The following is a 27,535-nucleotide window of genomic DNA, read 5'->3' as shown; positions in this document are numbered from 1 at the left end:
TGAGAGATGCACAGAGGGATATTTGCCGGCTGGCATCTAAAATAAACGCAATGTCCATTTCTGCCAGGAGAGGATTGTGGACTCGGCAGTGGACAGGAGATGCAGATTCTAAAAGGCACATGGAAGTATTGCCTTACAAGGGTGAGGAGTTGTTTGGGGATGGTCTCTCGGACCTCGTTTCCACAGCGACAGCTGGGAAGTCAGCATTTTTACCCCATGTTCCCTCACAGCCAAAGAAAGCACCGTATTATCAGGTACAGTCCTTTCGGCCCCAGAAAGGCAAGCGGGTTAGAGGCGCGTCCTTTCTGCCCAGAGGCAGAGGTAGAGGGAAAAAGCTGCAACATACAGCCAGTTCCCAGGAACAAAAGTCCTCCCCCGCTTCCTCTAAGTCCACCGCATGACGCTGGGGCTCCACAGGCGGAGCCAGGTACGGTGGGGGCCCGTCTCAAGAACTTCAGCGACCAGTGGGCTCGCTCACGGGTGGATCCCTGGATTCTACAAGTAGTATCTCAGGGGTACAAGCTGGAATTCGAGACGTCTCCCCCTCGCCGTTTCCTCAAATCTGCCTTGCCGACAGCTCCCCCGGACAGGGAGGCAGTGCTGGAGGCGATTCACAAGCTGTATTCTCAGCAGGTGATAATCAAGGTACCCCTCCTTCAACAAGGACGGGGTTACTATTTCACAATGTTTGTGGTACCGAAACCGGACGGTTCGGTGAGACCCATTTTAAATTTAAAATCCTTGAACACTTATATAAGAAGGTTCAAGTTCAAGATGGAATCGCTCAGGGCGGTGATTGCAAGCCTGGACGAGGGGGATTCCATGGTATCACTGGACATCAAGGATGCTTACCTGCATGTCCCCATTTACCCTCCTCACCAGGAGTACCTCAGATTTGTGGTACAGGACTGTCATTACCAATTCCAGATGTTGCCGTTTGGTCTGTCCACGGCACCGAGGGTATTTACCAAGGTAATGGCCGAAATGATGATACTCCTTCGGAGAAAGGGAGTTTTAATTATCCCGTACTTGGACGATCTCCTTATAAAGGCGAGGTCCAGGGAACAGTTGTTGATCGGTGTAGCACTAGCTCGGGAAGTGCTACAACAGCACGGCTGGATCCTGAATATTCCAAAGTCGCAGCTGGTTCCTACAACGCGTCTACTGTTCCTGGGGATGGTTCTGGACACAGAACAGAAAAAAGTATTTCTCCCGGCCAAGGAGTTGTCATCTCTAGTCAGAGACCTCCTAAAACCAAAACAGGTGTCGGTGCACCACTGCACGCGAGTCCTGGGAAAGATGGCGGCTTCTTACGAAGCAATTCCATTCGGAAGGTTCCATGCAAGGATCTTTCAGTGGGAGCACTCTGCAGCCACCACAACAGTCTCCAAGGACCAGGGTGTCGCTGTTGTGGTGGCTGCAGAGTGCTCATCTTCTAGAGGGCCGCAGATTCGGCATACAGGACTGGGTCCTGGTGACCACGGATGCCAGCCTTCGAGGTTGGGGGGCAGTCACACAGGGAAGAAACTTCCAGGGACTATGGACAAGATAGGAGACTTCCCTACACATAAATATTCTGGAACTAAGGGCCATTTACAATGCCCTAAGTCAGGCAAGACCCCTGCTTCAACACCAGCCGGTGCTGATCCAGTCGGACAACATCACGGCGGTCGCCCATGTAAACCGACAGGGCGGCACAAGAAGCAGGATGGCAATGGCAGAAGCCAAAAGGATTCTCCGATGGGCGGAAAATCATGTGTTAGCACTGTCAGCAGTGTTCATTCCCGGAGTGGACAACTGGGAAGCAGACTTTCTCAGCAGACACGACCTCCACCCGGGAGAGTGGGGACTTCATCCAGAAGTCTTCCAAATGATTGTACACCGGTGGGAAAGGCCACAGGTGGACATGATGGCGTCCCGCCTCAACAAAAAGCTAAAAAGATATTGCGCAAGGTCAAGGGACCCCCAGGCGATAGCTGTGGACGCTCTGGTAACACCGTGGGTGTACCGGTCGGTGTATGTGTTCCCTCCTCTGCCTCTCATACCCAAGGTACTGAGACTAATAAGAAGGAGAGGATTAAGAACTATACTCATTGTTCCGGATTGGCCAAGAAGAGCTTGGTACCCAGAACTTCAAGAAATGATCTCAGAGGACCCATGGCCTCTGCCGCTCAGACAGGACCTGCTGCAGCAGGGGCCCTGTCTATTCCAAGACTTACCGCGGCTGCGTTTGACGGCATGGCGGTTGAACGCCGGATCCTGAAGGAAAAGGGCATTCCGGAGGAAGTTATCCCTACGCTTATTAAAGCTAGGAAAGAAGTGACCGCAAACCATTATCACCGCATATGGCGGAAATATGTTGCGTGGTGTGAGGCCAGGAAGGCCCCAACGGAGGAATTTCAGCTAGGTCAATTTCTGCACTTCCTACAATCAGGGGTGACTATGGGCCTAAAATTGGGTTCCATTAAGGTCCAGATTTCGGCTCTATCGATTTTCTTCCAAAAAGAACTGGCTTCACTACCTGAAGTTCAGACATTTGTTAAGGGAGTGCTGCATATTCAGCCCCCTTTTGTGCCTCCAGTGGCACCTTGGGATCTCAACGTTGTGTTGGATTTCCTAAAGTCGCATTGGTTTGAACCACTTAAAAATGTGGAACTAAAATATCTTACGTGGAAAGTGGTCATGCTGTTGGCCTTGGCTTCGGCCACGCATGTGTCAGAATTGGCGGCTTTGTCTTGTAAAAGCCCTTATCTGATTTTCCATATGGATAGGGCGGAATTGAGGACTCGTCCCCAATTTCTCCCAAAGGTGGTTTCAGCGTTTCATTTGAACCAGCCTATTGTGGTGCCTGCGGCTACTCGTGACTTGGAGGACTCCAAGTTGCTGGACGTAGTCCGGGCCCTAAAAATCTATGTTTCCAGGACAGCTGGAGTCAGAAAGACTGACTCGCTATTTATCCCGCATGCGCCCAACAAGTTGGGTGCGCCTGCTTCAAAGCAGACTATTGCTCGCTGGATCTGTAGCACGATTCAACTTGCACATTCTGCGACTAGACTGCCGCATCCTAAATCTGTAAAAGCCCATTCCACGAGGAAGGTGGGCTCTTCTTGGGCGGCTGCCCGAGGGGTCTCGGCTTTACAACTTTGCCGAGCAGCTACTTGGTCGGGGTCAAACACATTTGCTAAATTCTACAAGTTTGATACCCTGGCTGAGGAGGACCTAGAGTTCGCTCATTCGGTGCTGCAGAGTCATCCGCACTCTCCCGCCCGTTTGGGAGCTTTGGTATAATCCCCATGGTCCTTACGGAGTTCCCAGCATACACTAGGACGTCAGAGAAAATAAGATTTTACTCACCGGTAAATCTATTTCTCGTAGTCCGTAGTGGATGCTGGGCGCCCGTCCCAAGTGCGGATTGTCTGCAATACTTGTATATAGTTATTGTTTAACTAAAGGGTTATTGTTGAGCCATCTGTTGAGAGGCTCAGTTATATTTCATACTGTTAACTGGGTATAGTATCACGAGTTATACGGTGTGATTGGTGTGGCTGGTATGAGTCTTACCCGGGATTCAAAATCCTTTCCTTATTGTGTCAGCTCTTCCGGGCACAATATCCTAACTGAGGTCTGGAGGAGGGTCATAGAGGGAGGAGCCAGTGCACACCAGGTAGTCCTAAAGCTTTCTTTAGTTGTGCCCAGTCTCCTGCGGAGCCGCTATTCCCCATGGTCCTTACGGAGTTCCCAGCATCCACTACGGACTACGAGGAATAGATTTACCGGTGAGCAAAATCTTATTTTTACAAATCTAAAGCGGCTAGGCCCCACAAAACTAATGGGTGTGGAGTGGAAAAGGTCACTTTTCACACATTTCAGCTCGCCACCCCAGGGGAGTGCTAGCTGAAGCACCAATTGAGTTGCTCTGTTGGGCGCCTGGCAGGTGTCCGTGCTACGATAAAGAATTGAAGGTCGCCCTTAATTTCTTAATGCTACACTAATCAGTTCTTCTACTTTCTTCTTTTTCTTCACCCAAAGAGAGAGTTTTTTGTTAATCTTATTAACAATCCTCAAAGGTGCAAATTTGCACTTAAATAATAGCAACCAATATGCATTTGGTTTATTTGTCTGGTGTAGTGGCGAGCACCCTGGCACAATTCATTGGTTGAATGAGAAGACGCTCTCACATACAGAAGGATAAAATAAAAAAGGGGCAGACTAGATGGGCCAAGTGGTTCTTATCTGCCGTCAAATTCTATGTTTCTATGTTTCAAATTCTATGACCACCCATTTCCCTTTATCAGTACTGTAAATACATTTAGGGGCATATATATATTTTTTTAATGTTAGTATTTTTATTAGATTTTGAACTTTAAAAAACAAACCATAAAGAAAATATAACAATTCAATTGCTTTCCCCCACGGCTACTACTAGAGGGCGCAAAATGGAGCAATTCAATTAGTGCTCCCTTCCAGGACTTTAGATGGGATTAGCCGCTATTCGCAGCAAAACCCCGTTTATTTGGGCGCTTGAAAAGTAATGGGCGCCCGATCAAAACGACAATTTAAGTGCTCTGATGGGCGCCCATTACATTGGGTGCCCAAATAAACCATTTGAGTAGCAGCCTCTGAGACACTGTACCTGATTTAGAGATGGACGGAAATGCAATGCCGTATGCAAGCAGCGTTGTATTTTCGTCCAATCTCCACAAGGGGCATGCAGAAGATGTTTCGGCAGAAGAGCCGCCTCCTGCATGTTGCTGCAATCCCAACACTGTGACCAACGTTGCAAGCTTGGATTCAACATCGGTGGAGATGTTCCATGCAGATGGCTAGCTGACTGACTGAAGCAGGGACTACAAGGCCAGGAAGTCTGCATGGTTACATGGCTCCCACTCCGAAAAAAACGAGGGTGACACGCCCCCGTTTCTGGAAATGCAGGCCGCTGCTTGTCAATCAGGCAGTGGCAGAGGGGAAGTGCAGATGAGATTGCAGGGCCTTTGTGCAGCTGCAGATTCCCTACAATCAGAGTTGCGCGGAACTGTGAATTTGGCCCACAGACCTCATATATACAGAGAAGCAGAACAGTGCAGGAAAACGGGGTTCAGGGGGAAAACAGTCTGACAATCAACAAAGGAAATACAGATTGTTCTCCCTTTGCGCTCCCCCAGGTGCAAGCAGGTGGCTAGATCACAGAAGGAGCACCCTCTTCCAACAAGTCAGTGTAAATTTAAAAAATGACCAGCCCCTTGCGCTCCCAGGTGAATTTCTAGCAATCTCACACCGATTTAATGAATGTGGATCTGGTACACAGCAATCTATGGAGACGAAATTACATATTAGTTCAGTCCCGCATTCACATAATGGTTTCTTTAAACATCAGCCTCAGAAATCAAAGATGGACTTACATTATATTTCACTCTCGCGTGCACACAATGGTTTCTTTCTGCTCCTTTTAGGTAAAAGATGTCCTCTTAGATACACAGGCAATTGATTTAAAAAAAGAAAAAAAAAGTTTTATTGTAAAAAAAACCCTGATACCTTCAGCAGTATTTCAGGGAGCATTAAAACAACATGCACACGCCAGTGTATAGATGGTTCAAGAGTCTCATATAAACCGGGTTCTGTCGGGAAGGTAAGTGCCAGAAAACCTCTGCTGAGGTAATTACCCCACTATACGCTTCCTCTCCAGGATCCCGGATCGACGTCTGGTCAGCTGGCGGATGGGCGGCACACAACCTTTATGTGCCACCCATCTGCCAGCTGGCCAGACGTCCACCCGGGATCCTGGAGAGGAAGCATATAGTGGGGTAATTACCGCAGCAGAGGTTTTCCGGCACTTACCTTCCCGACAGAAGCCGGTTTATGTGAGACTCTTGATCGATCTATACACTGGCGTGTGCATGTTGTTTTAATGCTCCCTGAAATACTGCTGGAGGTATCGGGTTGTTTTTTTTACAATAAAACTTAAAAAAAAAAAAATCAACTGCCTGTGTATCTAAGAGGACATCTTTTACCTAAAAGGAGGAGAAAGAAACCATTGTATGCATGCGAGAGTGAAATATAATATAAGTCCATCTTTGATTTCTGAGGCTGATGTTTAAAGAAACCTTTATGTGAATGCGGGACTGAACTAATATGTAAGTTCGTCTCCGTAGATTGCTGTGTGCCAGATCCACATTCATTAAATCGGTGTATAAGATTGCTAGAAATTCACCTGGGATCGCAAGAGGCTAGTCACCATTTTTTGAATTTAATCTGACAATCAAACTTTAGGGATAAAAAGTAAAATAAAAAAAATCCCAATTCATAGTGTAAAGAGATCAAATATTATATAAAAACCAGACACCCAAAAGGGGATAAATAAGGAGGCGGCAGAGACATCCGCAAACAAAAAGAGACCTAGTTAAGGTGTGGGGGAATGTTACTCAAAGCGTACCTGGAGAATTGTCACAGAACCCAAACCATATCACATTTTCAGGTGCATTGGCACTTGAGGTACATAAACACTCATGTGACATAGTAGCACTGACTAAACCCAATCATACATACAGTATAATGGGGTGGCTAAACAAAGGTATCGAATTCCAGTCCTACTCACCCATTCCACCACCTGTGACCAAAATAAGGTCAGGTCAGGACCATAGCAAGTGGCAAATATCGGCAGCGTAGGCTCCACAGGAGGACTGTCCAAACCTACTCTGCAGAACCAGGGGCCAATATAATCTGTGATAAATATACAATTGGAACTGCTGGCAAATGCTGTGACCACATGAGGGGATCCCATTTAGACCTCATAATTTATAATTTCTCTGACGTCCTAGTGGATGCTGGGACTCCGTAAGGACTATGGGGAATAGCGGCTCCGCAGGAGACAGGGCACAAGAATAAAAGCTTTAGGATCAGGTGGTGTGCACTGGCTCCTCCCCCTATGACCCTCCTCCAAGCCTCAGTTAGATTTTTGTGCCCGAACGAGAAGGGTGCAGGCTAGGTGGCTCTCCTGAGCTGCTTAGAATAAAAGTTTATTTTAGGTTTTTTATTTTCAGTGAGTCCTGCTGGCAACAGGCTCACTGCATCGTGGGACTAAGGGGAGAAGAAGCGAACTCACATGCGTGCAGAGTGGATTGGGCTTCTTAGGCTACTGGACATTAGCTCCAGAGGGACGATCACAGGTTCAGCCTGGATGGGTCCCGGAGCCGCGCCGCCGGCCCCCTTACAGAGCCAGAAGAGCGAAGAGGTCCGGTGAAATCGGCGGCAGAAGACGGTCCTGTCTTCAACTAAGGTAGCGCACAGCACTGCAGCTGTGCGCCATTGCTCTCAGCACACTTCACACTCCGGTCACTGAGGGTGCAGGGCGCTGGGGGGGGAGCGCCCTGAGACGCAATATAACAGATATACCTTAGGTTGGCAAAAAGAAATACATCACATATAGCTCCTGGGCTATATGGATGTATTTAACCCCTGCCACTTTTCCAGAAAAGAGCGGGAGATAAGGACTTCGTGAAGGGGCGGAGCCTATCTCCTCAGCACACAAACGCCATTTTCCCTCACAGCTTCGCTGGAAGGACGGCTCCCTGACTCTCCCCTGCAGACCTGCTACAGAATCAGGGTAAAAAAGAGAAGGGGGGGCACTATTGGCAGCTAATAATAAAAACAGCAGCTATAAAAGGGAGTAACACTTATATAAGGTTATCCCTGTATATATATATATATATATATAGCGCTTGGTGTGTGCTGGCAAACTCTCCCTCTGTCTCTCCAAAGGGCTGGTGGGGTCCTGTCCTCTATCGGAGCATTCCCGGTGTGTGTGCTGTGTGTCGGTACGTGTGTGTCGACATGTATGAGGAGGAAAATGAGGTGGAGGCGGAGCAATTGCCTGGGTTAGTGATGTCACCCCCTAGGGAGTCGACACCTGACTGGATGATCGTATTTAAAGAATTACGTGACAATGTCAGCACTTTGCAAAAAACTGTTGACGACATGAGACAGCCGGCAAATCAATTAGTGCCTGTCCAGGCGTCTCAGACACCGTCAGGGGCCCTAAAACGCCCGTTACCTCAGTGGGTCGACACAGACCCAGACACAGATACTGAGTCTAGTGTCGACGGTGAGGAGACAAACGTAATGTCCAGTAGGGCCACACGTTACATGATCACGGCAATGAAGGAGGCATTGAACATTTCTGACACTACAAGTACCACAAAGAAGGGTATTATGTGGGGTGTGAAAAAACTACCAATAGTTTTTCCTGAGTCAGATGAATTAAATGAGGTGTGTGATAAAGCGTGGGTTTCCCCCGACAAAAAACTGCTAATTTCTAATAAATTATTGGCACTATACCCTTTCCCGCCAGAGGTTAGGGCGCGTTGGGAAACACCCCCTAGGGTAGATAAAGCGCTCACACGTTTATCTAAACAAGTAGCGTTACCGTCTCCTGATACGGCCACCCTCAAAGAACCAGCTGATAGAAGGCTGGAAAATATCCTAAAAAGTATATACACACATACTGGTGTTATACTGCGACCAGCTATCGCTTCAGCCTGGATGTGCAGTGCTGGAGTCGCGTGGTCTGATTCCCTGACTGAAAATATTGATACCCTGGACAGGGACAATATATTGTTAACTATAGAGCATTTGAAGGATGCATTACTATATATGCGTGATGCACAGAGGGATATTTGCACCCTGGCATCAAGAGTAAGTGCTATGTCCATTTCTGCCAGAAGAGCATTATGGACGCGACAGTGGTCAGGGGATGCGGATTCCAAACGACATATGGAAGTATTGCCGTATAAAGGGGAGGAGTTATTTGGGGCTGGTCTATCGGACCTGGTGGCCACGGCAACGGCTGGAAAGTCCACCTTTTTACCCCAGGTCACCTCACATCAGCAGAAAAAGACACCGTCTTTTCAAACTCAGTCCTTTCGTTCCCATAAGTACAAGCGAGCAAAAGGCCACTCATTTCTGCCCCGGGGCAGAGGAAGAGGAAAAAGACTGCACCATGCAGCCGCTTCCCAGGAGCAGAAGCCCTCCCCTGCTTCTGCCAAGTCTTCAGCATGACGCTGGGGCTTTACAAGCAGACTCAGAGACGGTGGGGGCCCGTCTCAAGAATTTCAACGCGCAGTGGGCTCACTCGCAAGTGGACCCCTGGATTCTACAGGTAGTATCGCAGGGGTACAAACTGGAATTCGAGGCGTTTCCCCCTCGCCGGTTCCTGAAGGCTGCTCTACCAAAGTCTCCCTCCGACAGGGAGGCAGTTTTGGAAGCCATTCACAAGCTGTATTCCCAGCAGGTGATAATCAAGGTACCCCTCCTACAACAAGGAAAGGGGTATTATTCCACGCTGTTTGTGGTACCGAAGCCGGACGGCTCGGTGAGACCAATTTTAAATCTGAAATCCTTGAACACTTACATAAAAAGGTTCAAATTCAAGATGGAGTCACTCAGAGCAGTGATAGCGAACCTGGAAGAAGGGGACTATATGGTGTCTCTGGACATCAAAGATGCTTATCTCCACGTCCCAATCTACCCTTCTCAACAAGGGTACCTCAGGTTTGTAGTACAAAACTGTCATTATCAGTTTCAGACGCTGCCGTTTGGGTTGTCCACGGCACCTCGGGTCTTTACCAAGGTAATGGCCGAAATGATGATTCTTCTTCGAAGAAAAGGCATCTTAATTATCCCTTACTTGGACGATCTCCTGATAAGGGCAAGGTCCAGGAAACAGTTAGAAGTCGGAGTAGCACTATCTCAGGTAGTGTTACGTCAGCACGGGTGGATCCTAAATATTCCAAAATCGCAGCCGATTCCAACGACACGTCTACTGTTCCTAGGAATGATTCTGGACACAGTCCAGAAGAAGGTGTTTCTCCCGGAGGAGAAGGCCAGGGAGTTATCCGAGCTAGTCAGTAACCTCCTAAAACCAGGCCAGGTGTCAGTGCATCAGTGCACAAGGGTCCTGGGAAAAATGGTGGCTTCTTACGAAGCGATTCCATTCGGAAGATTCCATGCAAGAACGTTTCAGTGGGATCTACTGGACAAATGGTCCGGATCGCATCTTCAGATGCATCAGCGGATAACCCTGTCGCCAAGGACAAGGGTGTCTCTTCTGTGGTGGCTGCAGAGTGCTCATCTACTAGAGGGCCGCAGATTTGCCATTCAGGATTGGATCCTGGTGACCACGGATGCCAGCCTGAGAGGCTGGGGAGCAGTCACACAGGGAAGAATTTTCCAGGGCTTGTGGTCAAGCATGGAAACAACATCTCTTCATATAAACATTCTGGAACTAAGGGCCATTTACAATGCCCTAAGTCAAGCAAAACCCCTGCTTCAGGGTCAGGCGGTATTGATCCAATCGGACAACATCACGTCAGTCGCCCACGTAAACAGACAGGGCGGCACGAGAAGCAGGAGGGCAATGGCAGAAGCTACAAGGATTCTTCGCTGGGCGGAAAATCATGTGATAGCACTGTCAGCAGTGTTCATGATGGCGTCCCGTCTAAACAAAAAACTAGACAGGTATTGCGCCAGGTCAAGGGACCCTCAGGCAATAGCGGTGGACGCTCTGGTAACACCGTGGGTGTACCAGTCAGTGTATGTGTTCCCTCCTCTGCCTCTCATACCAAAAGTACTGAGAATCATAAGAAGGAGAGGAGTAAGAACTATACTCGTGGTTCCGGATTGGCCAAGAAGGACTTGGTACCCGGAACTTCAAGAGATGCTCACGGAAGACCCGTGGCCTCTATCTCTAAGAAGGGACCTGCTCCAGCAGGGGCCTTGTCTGTTCCAAGACTTACCGCGGCTGCGTTTGACGGCATGGCGGTTGAACGCCGGATCCTGAAGGAAAAAGGCATTCCAGATGAAGTCATCCCTACCCTGGTCAAGGCCAGGAAGGACGTAACCGCAAAACATTATCACCGCATTTGGCGAAAATATGTTGCGTGGTGTGAGGCCAAGAAGGCCCCTACAGAGGAATTTCAACTGGGTCGTTTCTTCCATTTCCTGCAAACAGGACTATCTATGGGCCTAAAATTAGGGTCCATTAAGGTTCAAATTTCGGCCCTGTCGATTTTCTTCCAGAAAGAACTGGCTTCAGTGCCTGAAGTTCAGACATTTGTAAAAGGGGTACTGCATATACAGCCTCCTTTTGTGCCTCCAGTGGCACCTTGGGATCTCAATGTTGTGTTGAGTTTCCTAAAGTCACATTGGTTTGAACCACTCACCACTGTGGACTTAAAATATCTCACATGGAAGGTGACGATGCTGTTAGCCCTGGCTTCAGCCAGGCGTGTGTCAGAATTGGCGGCTTTATCATATAAAAGCCCTTACTTAATTTTTCATTCTGACAGGGCAGAATTGAGGACTCGTCCTCAATTTCTACCTACGGTGGTTTCTGCATTTCACATGAACCAACCTATTGTGGTACCTGCGGCTACTAGGGACTTGGAGGACTCTAAGTTGCTTGACGTTGTCAGGGCCCTGAAAATATATGTTTCCAGGACGGCTGGAGTCAGAAAATCTGACTCGCTGTTATCCTGTATGCACCCAACAAACTGGGTGCTCCTGCTTCTAAGCAGACGATTGCTCGTTGGATTTGTAGTACAATTCATCTTGCACATTCTGTGGCAGGCCTGCCACAGCCAAAATCGGTAAAAGCCCATTCCACAAGGAAAGTGGGCTCATCTTGGGCGGCTGCCCGAGGGGTCTCGGCTTTACAACTTTGCCGAGCAGCTACTTGGTCAGGGGCAAACACGTTTGCTAAATTCTACAAATTTGATACCCTGGCTGAGGAGGACCTGGAGTTCTCTCATTCGGTGCTGCAGAGTCATCCGCACTCTCCCGCCCGTTTGGGAGCTTTGGTATAATCCCCATGGTCCTTACGGAGTCCCAGCATCCACTAGGACGTCAGAGAAAATAAGATTTTACTTACCGATAAATCTATTTCTCGTAGTCCGTAGTGGATGCTGGGCGCCCATCCCAAGTGCGGATTGTCTGCAATACTTGTATATAGTTATTGTTACAAAAATTCGGGTTATTATTGTTGTGAGCCATCTTTTCAGAGGCTCCCTTTCGTTTTATCATACTGTTAACTGGGTTCAGATCACGAGTTGTACGGTGTGATTGGTGTGGCTGGTATGAGTCTTACCCGGGATTCAATATCCTTCCTTATTATGTACGCTCGTCCGGGCACAGTATCCTAACTGAGGCTTGGAGGAGGGTCATAGGGGGAGGAGCCAGTGCACACCACCTGATCCTAAAGCTTTTATTCTTGTGCCCTGTCTCCTGCGGAGCCGCTATTCCCCATGGTCCTTACGGAGTCCCAGCATCCACTACGGACTACGAGAAATAGATTTATCGGTAAGTAAAATCTTATTTTCTTTTCTCTTACGTCCTAGAGGATGCTGAGGTCCACATTAGTACCATGGGGTATAGACGGGTGCACTAAGAGCCATTGACACTTTAAGAGTTTGAGAGTGTGGGCTGGCTCCTCCCTCTATGCCCCTTCTACCAGTTTAGAAAATGTGCCCGGAGGAGCCGGTCACAGCTAGGGGAGCTCTACAGAGCTTCTCTGGAAAAAGCTTATTTTAGAGTTTTATTTATTTTACAGAGAGGCTGCTGGCAACAGCCTCCCTGCCTCGTGGGACTAAGGGGAGGAGCAGTGTCCGCCCTGCGGGGTCTGAGCCACTATCTCCGCTGACAGGATACTGAGCTCCTGAGGTAATCGAACGTTCCCCACCACAGGTGATCGCTCACCCCGGCAGCATGCCGACACCCCTTTACAGAGCCAGAAGATTAGTGACGAGTCAGTCACCGCAGCCCCTAGCAAGCGGGGAGCCGGTGTGAAGATGGTGGCAACAGGGTATGGAGCGCAGTACTAACTGCGCTCCGGGGCTCAGCGGTACATAGTGGGGCGCCCTGAGCCAGCGCCTACACCCTACACTGACCTCAAAAGGCTGTCAGGGTGCCAGCATGAATCCTCAGGCCAGTATAATCTCCTGAAGAGCGGGAAGACAGTGCCATTAAGGGGGCAGAGCTTCTCAGAGCGGACCCAGCAGCGTTCAGCGCCATTTTCCTGCCTGCAGAAACGCTGTCAGTGAAGAGCAGTCCCTCCAGAGCAACTCCAGCTATCTCTTACGGTACCAGGGGGCTGTAGAAGGCGGGGGGAGGCTGTGTAAAGACTGTGTAATCTATTAAGGTGCACAGTCGGCGCTGGTTGGGGGTCTCCCTATACCTTGAAAGCGCTGTGTGTGGGTTGGCTCCAATCTCTGTCTCTCTCTTCCCATTCTTGGGGGTGAAACTCTGTCTAGCCTCCCCGGTGTGTGTGTGGAGTGTTTGGGGTCTCCATTTAGCTATGTCCAGTGTCATATGCTTTAGCGGATATGTCCTCTCAGGATGATCTCTTTCCATGTAATCAGGATTGCACTGTTTTAGCGCAGATACCAGCAAGGGAGCCTGAATGGTTATCCTCTATCAAATCTATGATTTCTCAGATTTCTACTAGAATGAATCTGCAACTCGGGTTTTACAGAACTTTATGGCAGTTTGGTCCGGTTCTGTTACCTCAGGACCCCCCTCTGTAGGTTCCCACAAACGTGCTCTTGCCCAGATTATGCAAGATGACACGGATACCGATTTTACACGGCAGCCGGTGATGGGGATCTGCTCAGGGCGGCCGCATCTCTTGCAAAAGAGGTACAGTTGATGATAGAAGCTATCAGGGATGTGTTGAATATTGCTGATACAACACCTGAGCAGGTTGAGGAGGCTTACTTCACTGACAATAAGAGAGCCTCGCTAACCTTCCCTGCGTCCAAAGAATTAAATGCTATTTTTGAAAAAGCATGGGAAAACCGGGAGAAAAAATTCCAGTTCCCTAGAAGAGTTCGGGTTGCTTTCCCCTTCCCTGAGGAGGATAGAAAGAAATGGGAAAACCCACCCATAGTGGACGCGTCTCTATCCAGACTCTCGAAAAAGGTGGTTTTACCTGTCCCAGGATCTACCGCCTTAACGGAGCTGGCTGTTCGCAAAATTTATACTATGCTCAAATCCATATACACGGCTTCAGGGGCGATACTACGTCCTACTATTGCCTTTGCATGGATTTCCAAAGCTATAGTAAAGTGGTCAGGTACATTACTATTTGGATACAATGTATAAAAGTGACGTTGAATTGTTTTTACGTAACATCAGGATTTATGGTGGAATCCATGAAAGACCTGGGTTCAATGTCTGCAGGAATATCTTCCATGTCTGTCTCAGCTCGTCGAGGACTGTGGCTGCCGACGCGGAATCCAGGAAAGGTGTGGAGACCCTACCCTACACAGGTCAGGCTCTCTTTGGGAAAGCATTCGATGCGTTTTCTTCCCTCAGCTGCACCTGCTATGAAGAAACCTTTTTCTTCGGCTACATCACAGTCCTTTCGGGTTGCTAAAACAAGAAAGGCCAAACCGTCCAACACCTTCTTTAGAAGAGGTCGACCAAAATCCAAGAAACCTGCTGCTGTAGGTTCCCAGGAACAGAAGCCTGCTTCAGGTACGTCAAAGTCCTCAGCATGACGGTGGACCGCGCGGCCTGGAGGTAGGGCCGGTGGGAGCGAGACGCAGACATTTCAGTCACGTCTGGGTGTCGTCCGGCCTGGATCCCTGGATACAAGAAATTACCGGCAGACAGCTTTACCGGCAGACAGGGCTACCCAACAGGGAGCCATCTAGAAGTTGGTGGAGACACAGGTTATTGTACCAGTTCCTCCGCAGAAGCAAAACAAGGGTTGCTATTCGAACCTTTTCGTGGTACCGAAACCGGATGGTTCGGTCAGGCCCATTCTGAACTTAAAATCACTAAACTCCTTTCTGAGGGAGTTCAAGTTCAAAATGGAGTCTTAGGGTGGTGATATCAGGTCTGGAGGAGGGGGAATTCCTGGTATCCCTGGATATCAAGGATGCGTACCTCCACATACCGATTTGGCCACTGCATCAAGCTTATCTCCGATTCGCACTGTTGGACTGTCATTTTGAATTCCAGGCCCTGCCATTTCGGCCTCTCCACAGCACAGAGGGTATTCACCAAGGTGATGGCGGAAATGATGGTTCTCCTCCGCAGACAGGGGGTGAACATAATTCCATATCTGGACGATCTGCTGATAAAGTCATCGTCCAAGGAGAAGCTGTTACAGTCCATAGCTCTCACAACCCAGCTTCTCAGGGAACATTGTTGGATCCTGAATCTTCCAGAATCACATTTGGAACTTACCAGGAGGTTGTAATTTCTGGGAATGATCCACGACTCAGAAGTGCAGAGGGTGTTTCTTCCAGAGGAAAAAGCGTTGGTGATACAAACAATGGTCCGGGATGTCCTGAAGCTAGCCCGGGTGTCAGTTCATCAGTGAATTCGCCTTCTGGGGAAGATGGTGGCCTCTTACGAGGCTTGCAGTACGGGAGATTTCATGCTCGGTCCTTCCAACTGGATCTGCTGGACAAATGGTCGGGATCTCATCTACACATGCACCAGAGATTACGTCTGTAGCCAAAGGCCAGGATCTCACTCCTCTGGTGGCTGCAATTACCTCACCTTCTGGAGGGCTGCAGGGCCGGGAATCAGGACTGGATCCTTCTAACCACGGATGCAAGTCTCCGGGGCTGGGGCGCAGTCACTCAAGGGGAAACCTTCCAAGGAAGGTGGTCAAGTCTGGAAGCTGGCCTGCCGATAAACATTCTAGAACTAAGAGCCGTCTACAACGGTCTTCTCCAAGCGGCCCATCTTCTGAGAAATCGGGCCATTCAAGTGTAGTCGGACAATGTAATGACAGTGGCTTACATAAACCGACAGGGCGTAACGAAGAGCAGAACTGCAATGTCAGAGGTAACAAGAATCATCCTCTGGCCGGAAAGACACGCGTTGGCTCTGTCGGCACTCTTCATTCCAGGAGTAGATAACTGGGAAGCGGACTTCCTCAGCAGACACAATCTCTATCCAGGGGAGTGGGGCCTCCATCCGGCGGTGTTCACGGAGGTGATAAATATATGGGGTGCTTTGCCTTTTCGTCTCAACAAGAAGCTTTGGCGGTATTGTTCCAGGTCGAGGGACCCGCAAGCCGTGGCGGTGGACGTCCTAGTGACTCCCTGGGTGTTCCAGTCGGTATACGTGTTTCCTCCACTTCCACTCATTCCAAGGGTTCTAAAACTCATAAGGAGAACAAGAGTTCAGGCAATCCTCATTGCTCCGGACTGGCCAAGAAGGGTTTGGTAGGCGGATCTCCTGGATCTACTGCTAGAAGAGCCGAGGCCTCTTCCTCTTCGGGAGGACCTGCTACAACAGGGGCCGTTCGCTTATCAAGACTTACCGCGGCTACGTTTGACGGCATGGAGGTTGAACGCAAGATATTAGCTCGGAAGAGCATTCCGAACAAGGTTATTCCTACCCTGATACATGCTAGGAAAGGAGTAACGTCAAAGCATTACCATCGCATTTGGAAAAAATGTGTCTTAGTGTGAATCCAAGAAGTTTCCTACGGTGGAGTTTACACTTGGTGGCACCAGTCTGATTTCGTAAGTCTGGCTAATCCGCCAATGGCTTTCTGCTGATGGTCTAAAACCATCAACAATAAAGCCATCCCTATGTAACACTAGAGTATCTGTGTGTGTTGGGGGGGGCGGGTTGGGGGAAGAGTGGGGGGTGGGTTCTGGAGTGTTGGAGAATCCTGCTGATGGATCACTATGGAACAGGGATGAAGGGTTAGCAGATCCTTGCTACTGGAATGGTGTAGTCGGTACCAGGGGCTCCAAGTTTTCTGAAGTGTGGTTAATGGTTATCGAGGTGTGAGTGTTTGTGTCCAATTCTTTACTAGTCAGGACTTGGCTGCATTACAGATATGCATTGTCATATTATCCTGATTTTCTCTAGCGTCCTAAGTGGATGCTGGGACTCCGTAAGGACCATGGGGAATAGCGGCTCCGCAGGAGACAGGGCACAAAATAAAAGCTTGAGATATCAGGTGGTGTGCACTGGCTCCTTCCCCTATGACCCTCCTCCAAGCCAGTTAGATTTTTGTGCCCGGCCGAGAAGGGTGCAAACTAGGTAGCTCTCCAGAGCTGCTTAGAATAAAAGTTTAGTTAGGTTTTTTTTATTTTCAGTGAGTCCTGCTGGCAACAGGCTCACTGCATCGTGGGACTAAGGGGAGAAGAAGCGAACTCACCTGAGTGCAGAGTGGATTGGGCTTCTTAGGCTACTGGACGTTAGCTCCAGAGGGACGATCACAGGTTCAGCCTGGATGGGTCACCGGAGCCGCGCCGCCGTCCCCCTTACAGAGCCAGAAGAGACGAAGGTCCGGTGAAAGCGGCGGCAGAAGACATCCTGTCTTCAAGACTAAGGTAGCGCACAGCACCGCAGCTGTGCGCCATTGCTCTCAGCACACTTCACACTCCGGTCACTGAGGGTGCAGGGCGCTGGGGGGGAGCGCCCTGAGACGCAATATAACACACATATACCTTAGCTGGCAAAAGGAATACATCACATATAGCTCCAGGGCTATATGGATGTATTTTTCCCCCTGCCATTTTACACAAAAAAGCGGGAGTTAAGGACGTCGTGAAGGGGCGGGGCCTATCTCCTCAGCACACTGGCGCCATTATTCCCTCACAGCTCCGCTGGAAGGACGGCTCCCTGATTCTCCCCTGCAGTACTGCATCTGATTCAGGGTAAAAAAGAGAAGGGGGGGCATTTTGGCAGCAAATAACTAGATTAACAGCAGCTATAAGGGATTAACACTTATATAAGGTTATCCCTGTATATATATATAGCGCTGGGTGTGTGCTGGCAGACTCTCCCTCTGTCTCTCCAAAGGGCTAAGTGGGGTCCTGTCCTCTATCAGAGCATTCCCGGTGTGTGTGCTGTGTGTCGGTACGCGTGTGTCGACATGTATGAGGAGGAAAATGAGGTGGAGGCGGAGCAGTTGCCTGTGTTAGTGATGTCACCCCCTAGGGAGTCGACGCCTGACTGGATGATTGTGTTTAAGCAATTAAGTGATAATGTCAGCAATTTACAAAAAACTGTTGACGACATGAGAATGCCGGCAAATCAATTAGTGCCTGTTCAGGCGTCTCAGACACCCTCAGGGGCCCTAAAACGGCCGCTACCTCAGTGGGTCGACACGGATCCAGATACAGATACTGAATCTAGTGTCGACGGTGACGAGACAAACGTAATGTCCAGTAGGGCCACACGTTACATGATCACGGCAATGAAAGAGGCATTGAACCTTTCTGACACTACAAATACCTCAAAGGCGGGTATTATGTGGGGTGTGAAAAAACTGCCAATAGTTTTTCCTGAGTCTGAGGAAATAAATGAGGTGTGGGTTTCCCCCGATAAAAAACAGCTAATTTCTAATAAGTTATTAGCACTATACCCTTTCCCGCCAGAGGTTAGGGCACGGTGGGAAACACCCCCTAGGGTAGATAAGGCGCTCACACGTTTATCTAAACAAGTAGCGTTACCGTCCCCTGATACGGCCACCCTCAAAGAACCAGCTGATAGGAGGCTGGAAAATATCCTGAAAAGTATATACACACATACTGGTGTTATACTGCGACCAGCAATCGCATCAGCCTGGATGTGCAGTGCTGGAGTCGCATGGGCGGATTCCCTGACTGAGAATATTGATACCCTGGATAGGGACAATATTCTGTTAACTATAGAACATTTAAAGGATGCATTACTATATATGCGTGATGCGCAGAGGGATATTTGTACCCTGGCATCAAGAGTAAGCGCAATGTCCATCTCTGCCAGAAGAGCATTATGGACCAGACAGTGGTCAGGGGACGCAGATTCCAAACGGCACATGGAAGTATTGCCGTATAAGGGGGAGGAGTTATTTGGGGCTGGTCTAACAGACCTGGTGGCCACGGCAACGGCTGGAAAATCCACCTTTTTACCCCAGGTTACTTCACATCAACAGAAAAAGACACAGTCTTTTCAAACTCAGTCCTTTCGTTCCCATAAGTACAAGCGAGCAAAAGGTCACTCTTTTCTGCCCAAGGGCAGAGGAAGAGGAAAAAGGCAGCACCATGCAGCCGCTTCCCAGGAGCAGAAGCCCTCCCCTGCTTCTGCCAAGTCTTCAGCATGACGCTGGGGCTTTACAAGCAGACTCAGACACGGTGGGGGCCCGTCTCAAGTATTTCAACGCGCAGTGGGCTCACTCGCAAGTGGATCCCTGGATTCTACAGGTAGTATCACAGGGGTACAAACTGGAATTCGAGGCGTTTCCTCCTCATCGGTTCCTGAAGTCTGCTTTACCAAAGTCTCCCTCCGACAGGGAGGCAGTTCTGGAAGCCATTCACAAGCTGTACTCCCAGCAGGTGATAATCAAGGTACCCCTCTTACAACAGGGGAAGGGGTATTATTCCACACTATTTGTGGTACCGAAGCCAGACGGCTCGGTGAGACCAATATTAAATCTAAAATCTTTGAACACTTACATAAAAAGGTTCAAATTCAAGATGGAGTCACTCAGAGCGGTGATAGCGAACCTGGAAGAGGGGGACTATATGGTGTCGCTGGACATCAAGGATGCTTATCTCCACGTCCCAATATATCCTTCTCACCAAGGGTACCTCAGGTTTGTAGTACAAAACTGTCATTATCAGTTTCAGACGCTGCCGTTTGGATTGTCCACGGCGCCTCGGGTCTTTACCAAGGTAATGGCCGAAATGATGATTCTTCTACGAAGAAAAGGCATCTTAATTATCCCTTACTTGGACGATCTCCTGATAAGGGCAAGAACCAAGGAACAGTTAGAAGTCGGAGTGGCACTATCTCAGGTAGTGCTAAGTCAGCACGGATGGATTCTAAATATTCCAAAATCGCAGCTGATTCCAACGACACGTCTACTGTTCTTAGGAATGATTCTGGACACAGTCCAGATGAAGGTGTTTCTCCCGGAGGAGAAGGCCAGGGAGTTATCCGAGCTAGTCAGGAACCTCCTAAAACCAGGACAGGTCTCAGTGCATCAGTGCACAAGGGTCCTGGGAAAAATGGTGGCTTCTTACGAAGCGATTCCATTCGGAAGATTCCATGCAAGAACTTTTCAGTGGGATCTACTGGGAAAATGGTCCGGATCGCATCTTCAGATGCATCAACGGATAACCCTGTCGCCAAGGACAAGGGTGTCTCTCCTGTGGTGGCTTCAGAGGGCTCATCTACTAGAGGGCCGCAGATTTGGCATTCAGGATTGGATCCTGGTAACCACGGATGCCAGCCTGAGAGGCTGGGGAGCAGTCACACAGGGAAGGAATTTCCAGGGCTTGTGGTCAAGCATGGAAACATCTCTTCATATAAACATTCTAGAACTAAGGGCCATTTACAATGCCTTAATTCAAGCAAAACCTCTGCTTCAGGGTCAGGCGGTGTTGATCCAGTCGGACAACATCACGTCAGTCGCCCACATAAACAGACAGGGCGGCACGAGAAGCAGGAGGGCAATGGCAGAAACTGCAAGGATTCTTCGCTGGGCGGAAAATCATGTGATAGCACTGTCAGCAGTGTTCATTCCGGGAGTGGACAACTGGGAAGCAGACTTCCTCAGCAGACACGACCTTCACCCGGGAGAGTGGGGACTTCACCCAGAAGTCTTCCACCAAATTGTAAACCGTTGGGAAAGACCAAAGGTGGACATGATGGCGTCACGTCTAAACAAAAAACTGGACAGATATTGCGCCAGGTCAAGGGACCCTCAGGCAATAGCAGTGGACGCTCTGGTAACGCCGTGGGTGTACCAGTCAGTGTATGTATTCCCTCCTCTGCCCCTCATACTGAAAGTATTGAGAATCATAAGAAGGAGAGGAGTAAGAACTATACTCGTGGTTCCGGATTGGCCAAGAAGGTCTTGGTACCCGGAACTTCAAGAGATGCTCACGGACGAACCGTGGCCTCTACCTCTAAGACAGGACCTGCTACTGCAGGGGCCTTGTCTGTTCCAAGACTTACCGCGGCTGCGTTTGACGGCATGGCGGTTGAACGCCGGATCCTGAAGGACAAGGGCATTCCAGAAGAAGTCATCCCTACTCTGGTAAAAGCCAGAAAGGCAGTAACCGCAAAACATTATCACCGCATTTGGCGTAAATATGTTGCGTGGTGTGAGGCCAAGAAGGCCCCTACACAGGAATTTCAACTGGGTCGTTTCTTGCATTTCCTGCAAACAGGACTGTCTATGGGCCTAAAATTAGGGTCCATTAAGGTTCAAATTTCGGCCCTGTCGATATTCTTCCAGAAAGAACTGGCTTCAGTACCTGAAGTTCAGACATTTGTGAAAGGGGTGCTGCACATACAGCCTCCTTTTGTGCCTCCAGTGGCACCTTGGGATCTCAATGTTGTGTTGAGATTTCTAAAATCACACTGGTTTGAACCATTGTCTACGGTAGATTTAAAATATCTCACGTGGAAGGTGTCGATGCTGTTGGCCTTGGCTTCAGCTAGGCGTGTGTCAGAATTGGCGGCTTTATCATGTAAAAGCCCTTACCTAAATTTTCATTCTGACAGGGCGGAATTGAGGACTCGTCCTCAATTTCTACCTAAGGTGGTTTCTGCATTTCACATGAACCAACCTATTGTGGTACCTGCGGCTACTAGGGACTTAGAGGACTCTAAGTTGCTGGACGTTGTCAGGGCCTTGAAAATATATGTTTCCATGACGGCTGGAGTCAGGAAAACTGACTCGCTGTTTATCCTGTATGCACCCAACAAGCTGGGTGCTCCTGCTTCAAAGCAGACGATTGCTCGTTGGATTTGTAGTACAATTCAGCTTGCACATTCCGTGGCAGGATTGCCACAGCCAAAATCAGTAAAAGCCCATTCCACAAGGAAAGTGGGCTCATCTTGGGCGGCTGCCCGAGGGGTCTCGGCTTTACAACTTTGCCGAGCAGCTACTTGGTCAGGGGCAAACACGTTTGCTAAATTCTACAAATTTGATACCCTGGCTGAGGAGGACCTGGAGTTCTCTCATTCGGTGCTGCAGAGTCATCCGCACTCTCCCGCCCGTTTGGGAGCTTTGGTATAATCCCCATGGTCCTTACGGAGTCCCAGCATCCACTTAGGACGTTAGAGAAAATAAGATTTTACTTACCGATAAATCTATTTCTCGTAGTCCGTAGTGGATGCTGGGCGCCCATCCCTAGTGCGGATTGTCTGCAATACTTGTATATAGTTATTGTTACAAAAAATTTGGGTTATTATTGTTGAGCCATCCTTTCAGAGGCTCCTTTAAATTTATCATACTGTTAACTGGGTTCAGATCACGAGTTGTACGGTGTGATTGGTGTGGCTGGTATGAGTCTTACCCGGGATTCAATATCCTTCCTTATTATGTACGCTCGTCCGGGCACAGTATCCTAACTGGCTTGGAGGAGGGTCATAGGGGGAGGAGCCAGTGCACACCACCTGATATCTCAAGCTTTTATTTTGTGCCCTGTCTCCTGCGGAGCCGCTATTCCCCATGGTCCTTACGGAGTCCCAGCATCCACTACGGACTACGAGAAATAGATTTATCGGTAAGTAAAATCTTATTATAAGTGATGTTTTTTTATTGTTTGGATTCTCCCAATTACTAATATCTTGTACTAGGTGATTCATCGCGCCCTACGGGCGCTCTTCACACCGTTAATCCTGCTCTGGGAACACACAGCAGCCAAAGGGCAGAGCCTCCCATTGGATGTAACCTATGTGGGAGGGCGTTTCTCGCCCAATCAGCTGTGGACTGAGTGTGATAGACCTGCTGCTAACCCAATGAGAGCTCCTAGTCACGCCCAGCCTTATCCGCACAGTCACAGAGTGATAGATCTGGGCTGCTATATAGGAGATATCCCGAAATGAGGAAGGCATAAAGTCTCCCACGACTTGGACAGATCAGTCAAAATAACTGCTCTGCCGTGGTGTCATCACTGCCCATAGGAAATAATGGGTGTAACCATATCGGAATTGGGGGGCGAAGGGTGACAAGTGAGTTTGTATGTAGAATTGACCTTGTCCCAAACTTTAAGGGTAAACTTAATATTGGGGACTGGACATGGCGAGTCTGGGCGGCAGGACTTCGGGAGCCAAATAATTATGTCTATATCATTTGTCTAACTCTTAATTCCCTGTGGATTGGAAGATTGCAAGCAGGGACCTCTTACCTTTCTGTCTGCGTTTCCGCACCCAGTCTTGTTTTAGTAACATACAGATGTGTCAACTTACATCTTTGCTAATTTGCTAAATTTGGCACAACATGCAAAACATGGCTAAGCTGTTTTTCACGAGTAAAGAGGGGATGGATTTTTACATTTTTGTTTGCCATAATAGAATATGTATAAAGTAACATATTAAAGAAGAAAGTTAAGAAAAATCACAAGGCATGGCTAAATCTCTGAGTCTATAGAATGTTAAACCAAGCCATACATGGCGAGATATAGCAAAGATGTATGTGGACACATCTGTACATGTTTTCAATTGTAATGTTCTCCAGAAGTTTTGGGGGATTTCGGGGAAAGACTGCTGCATAACTGTATAACTCACTGAAATTTCATTGCCGGCACTCTGTACTGTAGAATATTGCGCCCGTATCCTCAACAAGACCTGTAACTTGCCGTATTAACAAAATTATTATTATAGTCCAGTTCTGTTACACTCTGTACAGACATGGGGCACTATATCTACCAAACATGACTTGTCCACTGTACATGAGCCTAATACAGTTCTATTATCACTGGATGCAAACATACAACACAGGAGATTCCGTCCCATTTCTGACACCAAGGCTGCATTTGTACTCTCCATTACCCCCATGGGTTTTATAACTGTTCATTCACTGTAGTAATGAACACTCCCCTGGGCATGATGGGTGTAGTGGCAGGGTAGGAACAATTCTTCGTAAACCTACTCGTATCGCGACGTGGGTCACATAGCTCATTCCTGAAATGAGTAGATGGCAACTCCTAAAAACATACTGTTTCCTGACAAAAAAATGTTCCCTAGTCATACTTACCTAGGGACTCCCCAAAATTGGAGAGTCTCTCTGACCATCCTGTAGAGTATGCAAGTAGGAGACCAAAGGTTCATACACACTTGCCGAGAAAATGAGCGACGTCGCTCACTTTCTCTGCAAGTGTGTATGCCGCCGCCAACCAGCGATGCACTTCCCCGCGGGTCGTTAACGACCCTCGCTGTCAGCCGTGCCGGCAGCTCAATTTGAACTGTCGTCCAAGAGCTGCCTGCATTGTCAGCCGCTGCGTAACGTCACTGAGTGATATGAACATCATATCGCTCAGTGTGTATGCCCGACCGGCCCGGGAGGGGAAACCCTAGGCAACATCGATCATAGAACACGTTGCCTAGTGTGTACCCACCTACCTCAAGTTGTAGTGTGCCAAAAATAAATAAATAAATACATCTTCACAGGGCATTTTACCCTCCGGTTATTTTATGCATTTTTTTTTTATGTTACTCAGCTGCTTATAAATATATATCTGCAAGCACTGCCTTTATTTGCTTTTATTGGTGTAATATATTTTAGTTGATTATAGACAATTTTACTTGAGTTCATGAAAGGAAATACCTAAATTCCAGTTTCTCTCTTTGCTCTATTTTCTATATGTATAGTTGACCAATAAAAAGTATTCTAATGCTACTTTTAAATCGGGTGTATTGTCCCTTTTAAGGTGTTCTTCTCGCCTACAAACAGCATGGCTCCACTGTGAGTAGGCATTGGGTGCACCTTAAAGGTTAGTGGCTGTTTTCATATTATAACATTTATTCTCTGTGTTGCAGGAAGCAGCATGTGCTTATATATTGCTGGTCACCGCCACGTACTGGATCTCAGAGGCCATTCCCCTGGGTGCTGCAGCGCTGGTTCCTGCATTTATGTTTCCACTGTTCGGCATCCTGAAATCCAGTGAGGTTAGTGATTGACAGGTTTTCCCCGCTAGAACCTCTTTATCCTCGTGTGAATGTGATTTTATATACAGCAAGTGCTTGTGATCGTTTAGGCGTTCATAGGACACTGTCTAACCAGGCAATTTGTCTGCTGTGCAACCAGAATGTTACTCCTCTTGTACCATACATAAATCAGCAGAAATATCTTGATTAGTCTAATATACACCATCAAAGGATAAAGGGAATACATTTTGGGTTTTCAGCAGTCAATATCTCAACAAGCTATATGATGATTTATGATCATGTTTAATGTTTTACTGTTGACACTGTTAAAATACTGTCACCAACATTACTACCATAATGATATTGTCCAGTCCACATATAGTTTGTCAACATATACAGAGTGTCGAAAAACCGACTACTTCACAAAAATATGTATCAAGACCTGTATGTACAAACCCCAGGTGTGGATCATAGGGTCAACAGTCATTAGGTCTACCACTATTGGTCGACAGTGACTAGGTCGACACATGAAATAGGTCGACACAGTCATTAGGTCGACATGGAAAAAGGTAGACATGAGGATTTAAAAAAAAAAATGTTGGTGTCGTGTTCTTCGTAAAGTGACTGGAGAACCCCAATTAGTGCATCGTGTCCCCTCGCATGGCTCGCTTCACTCGCCGTGCTTCGGGCAGATTACCGTTCCAATCATAGTCCACGTGGATCGTCAAGTGTGAAAAAGTAAAAAAAAAAAAAAAAACAAGTGAAAAACTCATGTTGACCTTTTTCCATGTCGACCTAGTGACTGTGTTGACCTATAGACCATGTCAAGCTAATGCATGTCGACAAATACTGGGCGACCTAAAGACTGGATCCCCAAGCCCCAGGGTGATGTGTAACAACACTGCATTTTCTTTTTTTTTTTTGTTTTATTGCAGGTGGCATCGGAATACTTCAAAGACATCCACTTACTGCTGTTTGGTGTTGTTTGTCTGGCAACTTCTATACAGAAGTGGAATTTACACAAGCGAATAGCACTTTGGATGGTGCTGTCTGTGGGAAGCCAACCCAGCTGGTAATGCGCTCTCAGATCTATTCAGTTCCATGTAGCTTAAGTCTCTGCTTGTTCTAACGTGTCAATATCCAATAGGTAGTTAACCTGTGTACTCGTAGACTTTGTTTATCATGGTTCCAGAACACTAACAACACATGTTAATGACTGTACAGTAAATAGCATCCTTTTATCCTATGTCACAAGCAGAAGTACAGCGATTTAGAGAGAAACAATTATTTGTTAAATGTAAGCTGGGTATATCATCTAAACAAGACACGTGGGCTAAAACTGCCTTGGGGGGTCTATGTACTAAGACTAGGAGAGAGATAAAGTGGATGGAAATAAATGGTATGTTATACCCCTATTACGGTCACATCATAAAAATGTTCACAGGCTGGAACATCCACGGATCAGCCTCTCCGGTCTTTGGCTGGGTAATTATGTCTTGCCAATTATACCCCTTACACACAGAAAATGAAATTACTGGGGGAAGCCGTTCTACCCGGGAATTTCATGAAAAACACGGCTCCTTTTTTTGTGTGAAAGGGTCAGCCCGAATAGAAATTCCTGGGACTTTGACCCAGGAATTTACCAGGGTTGGAGTCTCCGGGTTGACAGAGTCACATAGACGAAATACCCTTTTTGATCTGCACATTACCTGGTCGGAGTTCTTGACCCGGTAATTTGCTTCTATATGTGAAGGGTAGGGGGTCGTCAGACAGAGACCGGCAAAACGACCCGGCACTGGAGTGCCAGGTAATTGCCGGGATTTCTGTCTGAAAAGGGGATTAGTGAATAGAGGCATTTTTTTTTTGGAGTGATTAGATAAGTTCAATAGACATGTATGGGGGATTTTACGAGGGGTTGATTTTGATTGAATTAAAATTGGTGAAAATCTATCAAAATCGATGTTATACTTCCAGGGCCAAAACACACATTTATTAATATTTAAAAAATAATATAAAACAAATTACCACCTGTTAGCAAATGTGTGTTTCAGTCCCTAAAACCCAACATCGCTTGAGATAGATTTTAAATTGACCTTTAGTAAATTTCCCTCCTAGAGTGTGAGCACACTATTCAGGAGCAAGGCCGCATTATGCAAAATTAGATTACTTTGAGTTTAATTTCCGTTTCTCTTACGTCCTAGAGGATGCTGGGGACTCCGTAAGGACCATGGGGTATAGACGGGCTCCGCAGGAGACATGGGCACTATAAAGAACTTTAGAATGGGTGTGCACTGGCTGCTCCCTCTATGCCCCTCCTCCAGACCTCAGTTAGATCCTGTGCCCAGAGGAGACTGGGTGCATTACAGGGGAGCTCTCCTGAGTTTCTCTGAAAAAGAATTTTGTTAGGTTTTTTATTTTCAGGGAGCACTGCTGGCAACAGGCTCCCTGCATCGTGGGACTGAGAAGAGAGAAGCAGACCTACTTAAATGATAGGCTCTGCTTCTTAGGCTACTGGACACCATTAGCTCCAGAGGGTCGGAACGCAGGTCTCACCCTCGCCGTTCGTCCCGGAGCCGCGCCGCCGTCCTCCTCGCAGAGCCGGAAGATAGAAGCCGGGTGAGTATAAGAAGAAAGAAGACTT

The 27,535-nt window shown here is 47.9% G+C and overlaps 1 protein-coding gene across 1 annotated transcript in view; it reads left to right on the top strand.

Annotated features, from left to right (window-relative positions):
• LOC134968904 (solute carrier family 13 member 1-like) overlaps positions 1-27,535 on the top strand; it is a 121,323-nt gene that overhangs the window by 7,341 nt on the left and 86,447 nt on the right. Inside the window, exons 2-3 of the mRNA XM_063944475.1 lie at positions 24,787-24,915; positions 25,830-25,966. Coding sequence (XP_063800545.1) covers positions 24,787-24,915; positions 25,830-25,966 — 266 coding nt within the window. The remainder of the gene's footprint in view (positions 1-24,786; positions 24,916-25,829; positions 25,967-27,535) is intronic.

This window comes from Pseudophryne corroboree, chromosome 11 (genome assembly GCF_028390025.1).
Source record: "Pseudophryne corroboree isolate aPseCor3 chromosome 11, aPseCor3.hap2, whole genome shotgun sequence".
Taxonomy (NCBI): domain Eukaryota; kingdom Metazoa; phylum Chordata; class Amphibia; order Anura; family Myobatrachidae; genus Pseudophryne; species Pseudophryne corroboree.
The sequence above is the reverse complement of the archived record's forward strand: the minus strand, read 5'-3'. Positions and strand labels throughout refer to the sequence as shown.